A 13,629-nucleotide genomic window follows, 5' to 3' on the forward strand; every position below is an offset into this window, starting at 1 on the left:
GCCTAGGCACAATTGATTTTTTTTAAAAAATTAAAGTCAATCTTGGGTTCTTGCTATAATACAATAGCTGTACTGTGTGTTGTTTCATTTGCTTGTGACAATGAACACAGGGTTTTTAAAACACAGATCTAAATATCTTAAAGTTTTCATCCCTTTTAATAAGGTGAAAACACTATCAAATAGAAACTGGGAAAGATTAGTCTTTGGATTAATGGAAATGGATTGATTTCTTTGTAGAGGTGGTTTTATAAATTAAAAGTATCTAAAGATTTCCTGGAGAAACTCTTATTGAAACTGAATATTAGAGTGGTTTTTCTTTGTACTGTAGTGTTTCTTTCCTCAAGAAGAAGAAAACAAATTATTCTCGTTCCATGTGTAATAGAATTTTAAAATTGGCAAAATTATCAGTTGCTTTTTGGGATAACTTGTTCCTTTGCAGTGTTTGTACTCTTGTGTGGCTCTTTATGTGGGGCTTTATGTGCTGTATAATGACTTATTTAATGGAAAAGCTCGTTAATTTTGTGCAGTGTTTGTTCGTGCCTGCCTCCTGTGTGACTGTTAAGAGGAAGCAATGTGTCATTGTATTCTAGTGACTTGTAAAACTTCTGGTATGCTCCTTTGGAGGAAAAAAGTCTACAGAAGTGGTTGATATCAGCAAGAAAATAGGTGATAGACAGTCAGTGGTGGCTGCTGTGAATATGTTTTTCTTCTACACACTATTTTTTAAAGTCAATTTCCATGCTCTGCTTCCTGAATGAATCCCACTAAAGTCAAGAAAACCTCTTCATAGGAAGAGATCAAGAAGGTTTTGGTGTTGTCTTTTACTCTCAGATTAAATTGTGGTAACTAATCAGTGCTGGTGTATTTCTTGGGTTCTTCTGGGCGAGTCAAGTAGGGAGGGTTCTCTGAGTCCAGTGGAAACTTCTCATCAGTCCACAGCCAGCAGCTCACTGTCCAGTTACATGCAGCCTCTAAATCCCATTCATCCACTCCTCACTGGCACAGGAAGGTGATTTGTAGTTCCACATCGACTGAAGGCTGATGCAAACAGCCCAGAGGCACTGGAGTTCGCTGCCACTTCGCTTTCCTGGACACAACCGGCTGTGCTGGCTGACGGCAGGCTGCAGCGTGAAGCGGGAGGACGTGGGCTTGGCTGCGCTTCCTAACGCCGAGTGCTGCGCTGTTTTCTGTTTGTCTACGGTCACAAGCAGAGGGGGCTTCGGCGGCAGCGCCCGCGTTGTCCCTCTGCCCGGCTCTGAAAGGCCGAGACTCCCGCCTGCTGTTGGCGTCGTAACGCTGCGTGGCGCTCTTGCTCAGGTAACAGCGGCCTTGTCACGCTTCCCTTCCGTCTCAGCGGCAGGAGGAGGCGTGTGAAAGATGCCCAAACCACAAGTGCTCCGCGATGAGCCACATCGGAAGAATTCTCAAGCTTTATTGAGGAGCTCGGTCTCTAAACTCCAAGCCGGTTCTTACAGAGAGACGTTATGAAACGGGTCTTTACTTGATGTCTGTGCTTAAGCTTTTGCAGGAACAGTTGAAGTTGTTTCCTTTTGTCATGTGTGTAAACTGTTCCCTGTGTGGGTGTGTGCCTTTCCAAACAGCTGAGGTTTGGAAATCATTGAGGAAATCATTGAGGAAAAACTGGTCTCTTGTGTTTTGATGCAGAAGTTAGAATCTTAATGATTTTTAGACCTTCTGAAGCAAGACAGCTGTTGTTCTAGTCACCTGGAGTCTAAGAGGGATGATATGGTAGTAATTATGAAACATTCTTTGCTCATGTAAGTCTGGTTCCAGGCTCTCCAAGGGGTCTGTGTGAAGGGAGGAGCTGTTGCATTCACTTACCTGAGGGAGTGGCACAGAAGAACCAGCACAGGACAAGTCCTTCAGAACTCACTTGGTACCATCTATTTTTAGCTCATACGTGAGCTAATTCAAGTGCTGTATGGCTTCTGTTGCTCTTCCTTGAGCTGTTGAAAGTGACTTTACCTATTGCAAACCACAAGAGTTGGACATCTGCATCACACATCTATGATGATCATCCTGGACAAGTGATACTGCACTAAGGAAGACTCCAGCTTTGGTTTTCTTTCAGAGACACTGTGCTGGACCTTAGAAATTGTTTGTCTTTAATGATGAATTGGAATTTTTGTGCGATGTCTGAAAAAGATCATTTGCTGCCTTGTAATTCTGTTCTTTGTGATATGGGATGTGGGAAGGCTCTGGGGTTGCAGCACTTAGATGATGAACATCCCAGCTTCCCAGAAGCACACAGCTTTCTTTTCAGTGCTCCATTTTGTTCATCTCCTTTGAATTAAGGATTTGGTATCTATGCTGCTACATAGGCAGTGTGTGTAGTTCAGGTTCATCTGGCACAAACCAAACAGCTTTCACGTATGTGACATCAGAATTGCCACATGGCCAAGCAGAAATATCCTGAGCCAAGAGCTGTCTTCAGACATGGTAGCAATGAGTGCTTAGAGCAAGAAGTATAGCAGTGCTATTTTCTCTTCCTGATAAGATTTTCTTGCCTCTTGTCAGAATATGTGCAAGGATGTCCTAAGCTAAACCTGCAGCTGGATCATGAACTTCTATAGTGGTTGGATTTTATCTATGAAGTTTGCAGTTAATTGAATCTGTTCATGCTTTTGCTCTCCCATTTATTCAGTCACTGTGAGAAAGTGCTGGTTGGTTTTGCTTTAAGCCTGTGCCTGTTATCACTGCTTAATGATCTGTGTCTTGTTTTTACCTTCCTTTATCACAGTTCTCTGGGCTTCTCATGTCTGTGCCTTACTGTCTCTCTTGTGTCTTTAGCTATTACACACTTCTGATAGTCTTCATTACCCTTCTCTATTGGTCTCTTCAGAGATGGGCTGACCCAACTCTACTGAAGTTGTGAATGTGAAGTGCTCTGACACAGTTGCGTGTTCATTTGTTCTTCTGGTGTTCCCTAGTGAGCCCTAAAGCTCTCTTCTCGTTCATGGCTTCTGAGCATGGGTTGCTGGTTTTGGAGGACTGGCTAAAATAATGCCAGGGTGTTCTGCTTCCTACCCAGGAGGTCTCTAACTAATTTAACAGCTGTGCCTTGTGCTGTGTATTGTTAGTTGTTGCTTTGTTATGTTGTGGCTCTTTTACCATTAATTTTCTTGTATTTTTAGTGATGCTTACCTGTGGACTTACTATATGTTCACCATTTTGGAGTATCTTTTCAGTCTTCTTTATTTTAAACTGCTTTGAATAATGTTATCTTGGCAGCATGATTTTTTTCTTACTGTTCCAAATTGTTTGATAGCACAGATTGTTGGGGGGAATGAGGGATGAGTGGCCATAGCAATCTGTTGCTGTTACACAAACTACTTGTGACTACGTAGTGCGCTCCTACTCTCCCACTTCTTGGCCTATCCTGTTTAGAACTTTTGAGAAGATGTCAAATAAAACATATTTTTAACAAATTGCAAGTAACTCCCTCTGCTACTCTCAGGAAAAAAAAGAACAGATGAAACAAAAAGGAAAAAAACCACTATAAAAAAATCCCAAAGCAAATAACTCAGGATAGACAGAGAGAAAGTATAATATAAATTTATTTGTTTTTATCTGTTAGTCCACTCTCCAGGTACTGGTCTCTGACAGGTCCTAAAATTTGAGATGATTACCTACTTCAGCCTGGGAAACACCAAGTGTTGAGAGGCTACAAGTCAGCTGATCACTACCATCATGCCTCATTATGAGGTAGCAACTTCATTCTCCTGCTTTGAGATGAGGCAGACCAGCAAGAAAGTTATGGTGTTCTTTTGCTGGTGCCTGATCTGAGTCAGCTCTACTAGAGTAACACAACCTAAGCTTTATCAAACCAGTATGACCTAACAGAATAAAGCTATTGCACTGGTGTGAATATAAGGATGTAGTGCTATAAGGCACTTCCTCCTCCAGGAACTATGTACTGGAAACATCTGATTGGTGTGTGATATTTCTAGGTATAGTTGTACTTTGTTGCTGCTTAGGGGCCCTTACCCTCCCCCTTATGTGGAGAGAATTACTGGCTCCTTGGTGGGAGCACTGGACCTTGCTGCAGAGCTGTGCCCAGCAGTGGCTGCACCTGTAACAGATCTTTGGCTGCAGGACAGGCAAGGCAGTATTTCTGATGGGAGGCTGGTGCTAGGTTTAGCTTCCCCAGCCAGCTGAAACCAGCATACCAGTCAGTATTGCTTTGGGCTTGTTTTTTTTGATGGATAGGTACTGCCTGTCTGGCAAGGAGATTCCTGGAAAACCAGAGCTTTCTACAGCAAGCTAGGAGGTGAAACCATCCTTGGGAGGTCAGGCTGTTCATGGTGTTATGCACAGGTTTGGTCTGTGAGGTGACAGGAGGACAGCATGTATGTAGCATGGGGAAGGGAGCAGGGTCTGAGAATGGCTATACTGTCATATGTGAAATAGAAGGTTGGGGGACTGTGAGACTCTAGAAGGTGGCTAAATATTTAAATACTGAACTTAGTATTTTCAGTTTGTTTTGCTGTTATGTGAAAAGGAATGCTTTAGGTTTTGGCTCCCATCTCTCATGTTCAGCTTGTTATTAACCAGTGCTTTTACCAGGGAAATGCTGGGACGGTGTTTGCAATCCAGATCAAGTAGATTGGCACACTTTGAAGTCAAACAATGTCCTGGGGAGTTCTGTGGAGATGGGTGTTTATCTGCTGAGTGTATATGGCAACACTGTGTTCCTGATGGTGGGAACAGGCACGCACATGTCTTTGTACTTGGATATACACTGCATTTATGGCCTTAAGTAACTTTCTGCTACTTTCAGCAAAATCCAGGATGCCATTTGTGTGTGTTTGTGACAGTTGGTCAAATCTGAAAGTCTGTTAAAATCCATTGGGTTATGCAGAGGGCAAAATGACCCAGATGCATAAAACAGGAGTAAAGCAAGCATGATCCAAAAAGGTGTGTTGAAATTCTTCTTAACTTTATTCTGCTTTGAGTAGTAAATTTTACTTCCATGTCATTACAGCTGTTAAATCACCTTTTTCCCCAGCTTTGCCATTCTCATCCTCAGAGCTGAAAGAAGAAAACAGAGAAATCCATTGTGCTGTAAGACTAACTTTCTATTTCTGTTGCTAAATCTCTTTATTTAGGAAAATCAGGAATACACGTACCTCCGGTGGTTAATCCAGCAGAATAAGCATTGTTTTAGTGTTATAGAAAGAAATCAGTAGAAGGCATTAGTTCTGGTACTTTTGCAATAGAGCAAGTATACTAAGACATTGCTTCATTATCACTACTTGACAATTAGCACAACTCTCTTCTGTTTGGTTTCTGTTACCTTCACCAAGGCGTTGCAGACAGATGGTGTTGTCCCTGACTAGATACTGACAGATTAAAAGGATGCATGAATAATTAAACCAACTCTTTGTCTAAACTGAACTCCACAGTGGGAGCTGTAACTGTTTGGAAGCACTTCTTTTGTGTTGATGTTCACAGAAAACTTTCTTCTCTTCCTGCTGTAGTGAGTCAGTGGGAGTTAGTCAGATTCCTGCCTTGAGGCTCTGTCTGTGTAAACATCAGTATGGCTATTGTCTGTAACTGGGTAGAGAGTGGGTTAGTGTGAACGTGGCAGCGCAGGGCAGGTGATTAAATGTTAAGGTTATTTTTAGAACAGCAATATAATGCTGCTGTTTGACATGTAAGAGCTTTCCCCCCGGCGTGTAGCTGATCTGAGAACACAGTGGGAATAACCTCCAGCTCTCTGACCTGTTTGAGGAGTCACCAAAAATAGCTTGTCTCATTCCTTCATCCTGCATGTGTGTGTCTACTGAGAGATGGGGGTCAAGGCAGCTGTTTGCTGGCTTTATGCGTGTCAGCAGATGGCCGATGTGAGTTATGTTTTGAATGCTGAAGTTGTTGCAAATCAGAAGCATCTGAGTGTAACTTCATGTCATAGGGCCATTGATGTTTAGCTTAGGTTTCACAAAGGCCCTCTGTACTCTTTGTAGACCAAGGAATTCCGAAGGATGCAAGTCCTGGTTGTGGTTTAAGAGGACAATGTGATGCTTTCTTATAGCCAATATCATGGTTTTATCTGGCTCTGTGTGTTACAGAAACAGATGATAGGCATGAATCTTTCTGTAAAAAGTTGTATGTTACTTCAGTGCAAACGGATCTCAGTCTCTGTTAGGCTTTTTGAAGGTCTCTCAGCATCCAGTGGCAAGGGAAAAATTAGCTCACCTGGGCTAGCTACCTGCTAAAAGCCTTGGGCCCTCATGTCCCATGAGGCCCTGTTCCACACTGAGTAGGTTTTACTGCCTATTCAGCTTCTGTTTTTTGTTACCTTGTTCATTCCTCCATGTCTAGCCTTTGCTCCCCCCAAAGACTTCTTAGATTTTTAGATTTCCTTAATGAGTATTGAATTTTAAAGAGGAAAATAAGCTCTAATAATGTGAAACACTGTTGTCCTAATTACAGCATTGTCATCCTTCTTTCTCCATGGCTTTTTCTGAGGGCACATATTTGGAGGTATTGGGCCCCCATGAAGGTCATGGGGAAAGGGAAATTGTTCCTCTATGGAAAGAAGTATGTCCTGTGTTTCTGTGAGCCTGGGGGCATGCTGAAAGTTCCTAATATAATCTGGTGTTTCTCTATACAGATTGGGCACGTGGAACAATTTATCTGCCTCCTGGTTATTCTTGGCCACTGCTAACTCTTTCAGAAACTTGCTCTGAAGGTTAATTTCTTTCCCAAAGCTAGGTTGTTGTGTAAGGGAAGGTCTCCTTGGTCTGTCCTGTGCTTCCTTGTTTTCCATTCTTTTTTCCGAGTCCTTTGTGCCTATTTAATGTTCAAGTGCTGCAGTTGCCTCCCAAAGCTTTTGTTTCAGGGGAGTGTGTTTTCTGTTGTACTGTTTGTTGTTTCAGTAATGAATGATGAGATCCCAAACAGCTTTGACTCCCCTCTCTTTACTGGTGGTATTTAGGGTGAACCTGCTAGGCTGGGCATCAGTGGCTGCTTTGAAAACAGTTTATTTCCCTAAGACATAGCTCCCTGTAATACATTGTTCTAGATTTAAGAGGCTTTCCTGGTTTTGTTTCCTTTTTAGAAGTCACAGTAGGATTGCAGGACTGCTTGGGAAAAACTGAGTCACTTCCTGGCTTTTTCCACTGATCAAAATGTCCCAGGGAGTGGCAATAAAGAAGTGGAGGAGAGAAGAGGAATGTGGCTTAGTTCTAAATTCTGCTGGGAGCTTGAGACCCTCTCTTGGAGGCAGTGCTGACTGGGGGGAATTTGAGGCAGTTGCTAAACTGCTTTTAATTCAATTGGGACCATTTTTTTCCCCTGACTATTTTCTGCCTGGTAGAATGCTTGTAGATAAATGGGTACAGTTAAACACAGGCAAACAGAACAGATTCTCAAATGTCTTTGCCAGTTGTACTTATCCCCCTTCTCTGACAGTCAGTGTTCATTTTCCACTAACCTGAATGGAGAGAGAGCTCAGGAGAACTCATGTTGTTCAGGGCACTTAAGAAGTGTTCAGATGCTACTTCCAGGAGACAAAAATAAGCAGAGGCTGTTACAGGCAGCAGTACTTAGCTAACATGTCCTGGCCTGCCTGTGGCCCACCCAAAGGTAGTGCCAGCTTTGGAAACCTCTTCCCAAGGCTCTGTGTGGCAGTGGCCATGCAGTGGTCTGTAGGATAAATAAGTTGTTTCAGTACCCACCAGCTGGTGGGTGGGTGAGTGTTGCTTCTCCATTATAAGCCCTTCATGTGTGATGGGGGAATTAAGGGACTATCCCTAAAACGTAATGGGCTTCATCAGTTGCTGGAGTGGGTTTTTTCATGCCTGTACCAGCTACTTCTGCCTTCAGTTGCTGGCAGCATCCTGTTGTCCTAGAGGACATGGGTCTGCACAGATGGCAGGAGTGGTGATTGAGAGATGCGAAGATCCTCTCAAGGGATAGAAAATGAGGTGGCCTCACAGATCACAAAGGCTGGGCAGCACTGCTGGCGTGTTTCAGGCTGTAGTGTGTGTGGCTGCTTGAGCTTGATACTGATGCAAAACTACCTGAAACTCCGTTTGTGATCCAGTAACTGCCCTCTCTCCTGCCTTTACCTGTGGCTGGGCTGCCAATGCAGCCTTAGGCAGGGCCCAAACTTATCCTTTTGCTGCCAAATAGCAAAAATATTTGGAATATGGCCTGGAAGAGGAGCTAGGAGAGAATCTGGGATCAGGACCCCAAATCTTCCTGTTACTCATGCACAGTGTTCTTTCCTTGAAGCAGAATGTGACTTCTGTCTGAAATCTGTTGCTCTGTAAACATACTCAAGTATAGTTTAATTGTATGTGTTAAAGTAAGGAAGAGCTTTCTGTTTCTGGAGCATCTTGCTATTGTTCTTTCAACCTTTTATTATAAAACTTTATAGTAAGAAATAGAAATGTTGAGTATTAATAGACTATAAAAAGTGTTAAAAACCCCACCACTACTGACTAACTGCACATAGTGGTAACTGCTTTGTTTGAATCTAAAGGCTACAAAATATTTAACTCAGGGTAAGAAAAAACTGTTAAAACTTGCATGAATGCTGTCAAGGCAAGGTTGGCAAAGCTGATTCCAGAAAAATGCAAAGTAAAGCTGGTTATTAAGCAGCCTTTCTGATTTAAGGACCAGTTTGGATTATCTAGGCAGTGGTTAGAATGCAGATAGGCACAAAAACATTCCAGTGAGGAGACAGTGTTAGGAAGCAATGCTGTTTGTTACCTGGTAGAAATGAAAACTAAGTCTGCTAATTGGGGTAGCGTTAATGGGACTTCTAATTGTCACTTGGAAGAGAACCACTTTTAACCTCTGCAGGTTACAGAAATGGCTTTTCTGAGACAGTTTATTTCTTCTGAATTTTGGTAGGGTAACTTGTGCATTGCTGAAGATTAAATAACTCAACAGGACCAAAATGCAGATTGGCGTTTGTTAACGAACAAGAGCAGGTAAATGATTAGTAACTCCACATTAGTCCGTGAAACCATCCAGACAGAAAAGTGAAACAGCTGCTGACAGACAAGCGTGGTATCAGTTGGCTACATGAGCAAACAGCAGTGACATGACTTCCCATTTCTGTTACCTGTGAGTGAGGGGTCTTCGGTGCCATCTCCAGATACCTGGCTGTGGAGGGGGGCGCGGTGTAGTGGCGAGCTCAAACGCTCCTCTTGTTCTCGCAGGGAGATGGAGTTTTTGTGGGGGATGCTGTTCAGGCTTGTGCCCAAAGTGCTCCCAGGGTTCATCTGTGGGGCTTCTGTCATTTTCCTGCTTGGTGGCTGGTAGACCTGACTATAGTGGCCGACGGGATGATATGCTGGTTTCTCAGACTTGCTGTCATCTTCATCATCATCATCATCAATAATAACTAATTCTGCACGGATAACCCCGTCGTATCGTGACAGCTTTTGGTCTGCTTCTGCATCATCATCATCGTCAACACGCTGATAACCCATGAAAATCATTGTTACGGGTTCAGAATCATCCACATAACATGGGACAGCTTGGACAACGCTGTACTGAACATCTTCCTCGTCTTGAGGTGCAGGGGGTGTTTCATTAAGGTGGCCGGGACTTGAAAGCCTTGTCTCATTATGTCTTTCTCTTGTGTTCTGGTAAGGCTTTAATTCTTCATGTGCAGCTTTTCTTTCTTCATTATTTATCATCCTGTTCTCAGGGTCAGTGTGCACTTTCTTTTCTGAATGGGAAAGTACTGGCAAGGGAGACTTTGGCCCTATTATCTTTGGAAGATCAAGCCCATTCTCCTTATGTTGCTGCATAAAGGGCTCTGTTTTGGAGGAGAAGTCTGTCTGATGATTGCTAAATCCATTCATCTCTCTTCTGTGAGCTTCTTCCAGTTTTGGTCCAGAAACTAATTTGTCTTTCTGAGGAGTAGCTGGCCTGCAAAATTTGTTTGCAAACACAGGCTCGTGATACTCTGTGGGAGACTGGGAATTTTTTTCAGTGGCCTGCCGTAGCAGGTCTTCCACTTCAACAGGAGCAAGTTCATCCATCCCATTTTGTGTTGTGCTGCCATTTGAAGACACTGCATAGATTGACTTTCTGCCATCATCATAGACTTTAACTCCTGTCTCTTTAAACTCTTTTGAGGGAAGAGGAATTGTTGATAACACTGTGTTTTCTCCTGTCTTCATGTCTTTTTCAACTTTAATTTCCATGGCAAACAATGCTGTTGAAAGAAACAAGTGCTTAAACTGATAATGCAGGAGCTGTAAGAAATATTGTAGAGGCTCTGACAGTGATAGAGAAGGACTATCAGAATGAATTACCAAATATGTGAAATTATCACATACATAACCAATATATTGGATTCTCTTTTTCAACACTCCCACCCCTGTGAAAAAATGAAGTGGAAAAGCTTTCATTTGGATCTACTTCTGTGAGGAAAAATAAGAGGCTGTTCTTATGGTTGTTAGACTGAGAACACCAGATGTGACCTTGGCCCTGGGTGTTGTGCTGGGCAATACCAGTTGAATGAGCTCAACGTGCCACAGGACTGAAGCGTGTTGGGCACTCAGAATGGCTGGGAGGCTTTGTAGTAGTTGGGAAGTAACCAGACTACTGCCTGTTCTCCAGTAAGCACAAGTGTGGATGGAAAATGTGAAATGTACGGTATGAAGGGAGGGGAACTACTTGAAGTTATGCCAGGTAGAAGGAATGAAGTGCTGCAAAGTGTCAGTGTTGAAAATGCTTCATCTGTACCCTCAGTGTCAAGTACCTGACACTAGTGTCCTACCTCTCAGTTTGGATAACATAGCACAGCAGAAACGAGAACAGCCTTGTCCTTGTTTATCCTCCCCTTAAAGTGTGTTTGATCCAATTTATAGGAATTCTTTGCATGTGTTGACACCCTTGGGAGTTACTAAGAAGCAGTAGTACCTTTTTTCTTTTCCTCGTCGCTGCTGGCAGTGTGGGCTGTGCTTTTCAGTGCAGAAGGCTTGAAACACTTGGGGAGGTCAGGTATGTTGGCATATATGTAGTCTGCTGCCTCTGGATAAAGAAGATCCACAGTGCCTTCAGTATGCTTTCCCTGTCTTCTACAACAACCTTTTTCAAACCCCCCCCTTTTTTTTTTTTTTAACTCAACTTACCTGTTTCAACTCCTGCTTTTTCGGTCTTCACTGACTAGGGAAGAGAAACATCAACAGTAAATGTGATTAGTCAGTTTTAAGTGGTTATCAGGTGAAGTGCTGTCTAGTTAGTTTTTGCTTTTTGTGTGCATGGCTTCATCCTGAGAAGGGGCTGGAAGTGTAACATGCTCAGTGGGAACGTGGCAAGGGAGAAAGGGAAATTTCTCTGGTCTCTTTCTGCCAATATGATTCCAAGTCACATGAGAGGATGGGACACTATGCAGTGGTAATCAGTGACACAGCCTCACGCTGTGGCCCAAGCTGCTTGGCCTCAGAGATTTTCAAAGGCTCTACTTTGACTTTCCAGTTGTGCTTATCTCCCTGTGTGTCTTTAGAGTATGTCTGCCTGTAATAATTGGAGACCTGAAGTTTAGTTTCATCACTGTGTTGTTGAGATGGGTTAAGATGATTTCCAAATATCAAAATGACTTTCTAGCAATTGAAAATACTAAGTAATTTTTCACTATAGCATCTCCTAGGGGAAAGCATGAGTCTGGCTAGCTGGGCACACCACCTGCAGGAGTGTATGTTGTCCTGTTAGATCTCTTGTGCTGAGATGCAGCGTTGCTGGCTGGTGGCAGCGTTGGGTTTTGGTTTTTTTTTTAAGATGTGCTATAGATGAGTAATGATAGCAATTACACCTCCACCCCTGTAACATGAACAGTGCAACATCTTGACCCCTCTTGTATCAGAACTATTGTCACTTTAGAGAAAAGCTCCTGACCGTTCACAGGATCCAGCCATTTCCCCCTTCCCTGGTTATTATGATGAACAAGTAATGAATCCAACTTCTGGAATGATTTGACACTGACCTTTATTATGTCTTCTGTTGTTTTCTCAACAGTCTTAAGTTTCTTTAAAATAGCTTCTTCCTTAGCAGAGACTTCCATTTCCTCTCTCTCCAGAGCCTCAATTTCCTTCTCCAATCTGCAATCACAATTCACTTCAATGCCAGGCAGAGAGCAGCACTGCAGGTTCAGTAACTATGAATATGGACAGTCATGGGGTTGGTCGTACATACCCTGACAAATTTATTTCTGATGAGATCAGCTTGTAATTTCATGTGCATCAGGACATACTGTGAAGCAGTACTGGTTTTGTTGGGGGGTGTTGTGGGGTGTGGGGTTTTCTGGTTTGGTTTTTGTTTTTTTCCCCCACACTACTTGCCATAGATTCCTTTTGAGTCTACTTGGCAAACAGTGGCTGAAATGAACTTACATAAGGGAATACATCAGGAATATAGCTGCTGCCATGCCCATCTCTAAGCAAATTTTCTCTCCTACATGGTCTCAAGAAATGTGATTACTTTGTAATTAAGTTGTAGGAATTTAGTATACAGACACCAGGGTTGTGACTTTGTCTCTTTAATTTGTTGTGTACTTGCACATGTGATGAAACAAATTCTTTTGTTGTAGGAAAGTCTGAATGTTCTTGGGCCTGGTAGTACTTAAAGGGATAGAACACATCACCTCATATGCTATACTTTAATATGTGCAGCCAAACTGTATTCAGGAGGATCCCCTGTAGAGGAAAGTTCTAGTTCATCTATAACTAGGTGCTACGATTCCAGAAGAGCCACCTCTATCGATGGCAGTCAAACTACATCCATATTTCTGAGGGCTACAACAGGTAATACTTTGTGATAAAATAATAATAGCTTTTGCAAGTACTACTTGTACTTATTTTCTTATATGAAACTTAATAGTTATGATTTCTAGCTCTATTATGTGCTTTGCAGGCTGCTTTTATGAAGAGAGAACCTCAGAATTGTGTGGATTCTGAAAACTAAGCAACCTGCATAGTGGGAGGATGTCAAGAGGCTAAAGCCTGAAGCTTTTCTGTTTTCCAGTCTGTCTGGGATTTAGAATGAAGAATTCACAGGCACCCAGGATGATGAAGGTGCTTTCTGAAGGGGTGTGTGTTAAACTCTGACTCTCAATGGTTTTGCATGTGTGAATGTGAGTTCTGGGGTTTCAAAATTCTTTGCTTTGGTAACGCAGGTGTAACAGTGCTTGACTAACAGCCTGAAGCTTGGTTCTGCAGCAGAAGGAAAAAAATTCTGATTTAAAAAGCCAGATATTGCTGATGTGAGGTGGGTGTTACTGTGGCATTCCTGATAGACTCAATCAGAGCTTGTGTACCTGTGTTCTTAAAAATACTGGTAAGTTTGAAGGGCTCCTCTTGGGGGTTTCAGCAGGCATATATATGTCTGTCTGTCACTCATCAGCACTTTGTGTACTTGATTCTCTGGGAAAAGTGCTGGAATCTTGTTTCTGGAAAGCATTCCTTTCCAGCAGAGCAGTGGTCGGGTGAGGTACCCTGGTTCTACACACCTAGGAAGTAACTGGGAAGGATGTTTGCTCAATACAAAGGGTTGCCAAGGGATTCGCAAGAGAAGACTGGGTAGTGCCCGTAACTGTGACACATGTTGCATCAGGTGCAAATAGCAACCAGGTTCTGAGGT

The 13,629-nt window shown here is 42.8% G+C and overlaps 1 protein-coding gene across 1 annotated transcript in view; it reads right to left on the reverse strand.

Moving 5' to 3' along the window:
* Positions 1-3,560: 3,560 nt before the first annotated feature.
* Positions 3,561-13,629, reverse strand: part of PALMD (palmdelphin) — a 28,342-nt gene continuing 18,273 nt past the window's right edge. The window contains exons 4-8 of the mRNA XM_084266370.1: positions 11,978-12,092; positions 11,127-11,160; positions 10,915-11,025; positions 9,101-10,204; positions 3,561-5,052 (exon numbers count right to left, since the gene is read on the reverse strand). Coding sequence (XP_084122496.1) covers positions 5,009-5,052; positions 9,101-10,204; positions 10,915-11,025; positions 11,127-11,160; positions 11,978-12,092 — 1,408 coding nt within the window. The 3' untranslated portion in view covers positions 3,561-5,008. The remainder of the gene's footprint in view (positions 5,053-9,100; positions 10,205-10,914; positions 11,026-11,126; positions 11,161-11,977; positions 12,093-13,629) is intronic.

This window comes from Gallinula chloropus (genome assembly GCF_964237585.1).
Source record: "Gallinula chloropus genome assembly, chromosome: 6".
Lineage (NCBI taxonomy): Eukaryota > Metazoa > Chordata > Aves > Gruiformes > Rallidae > Gallinula > Gallinula chloropus.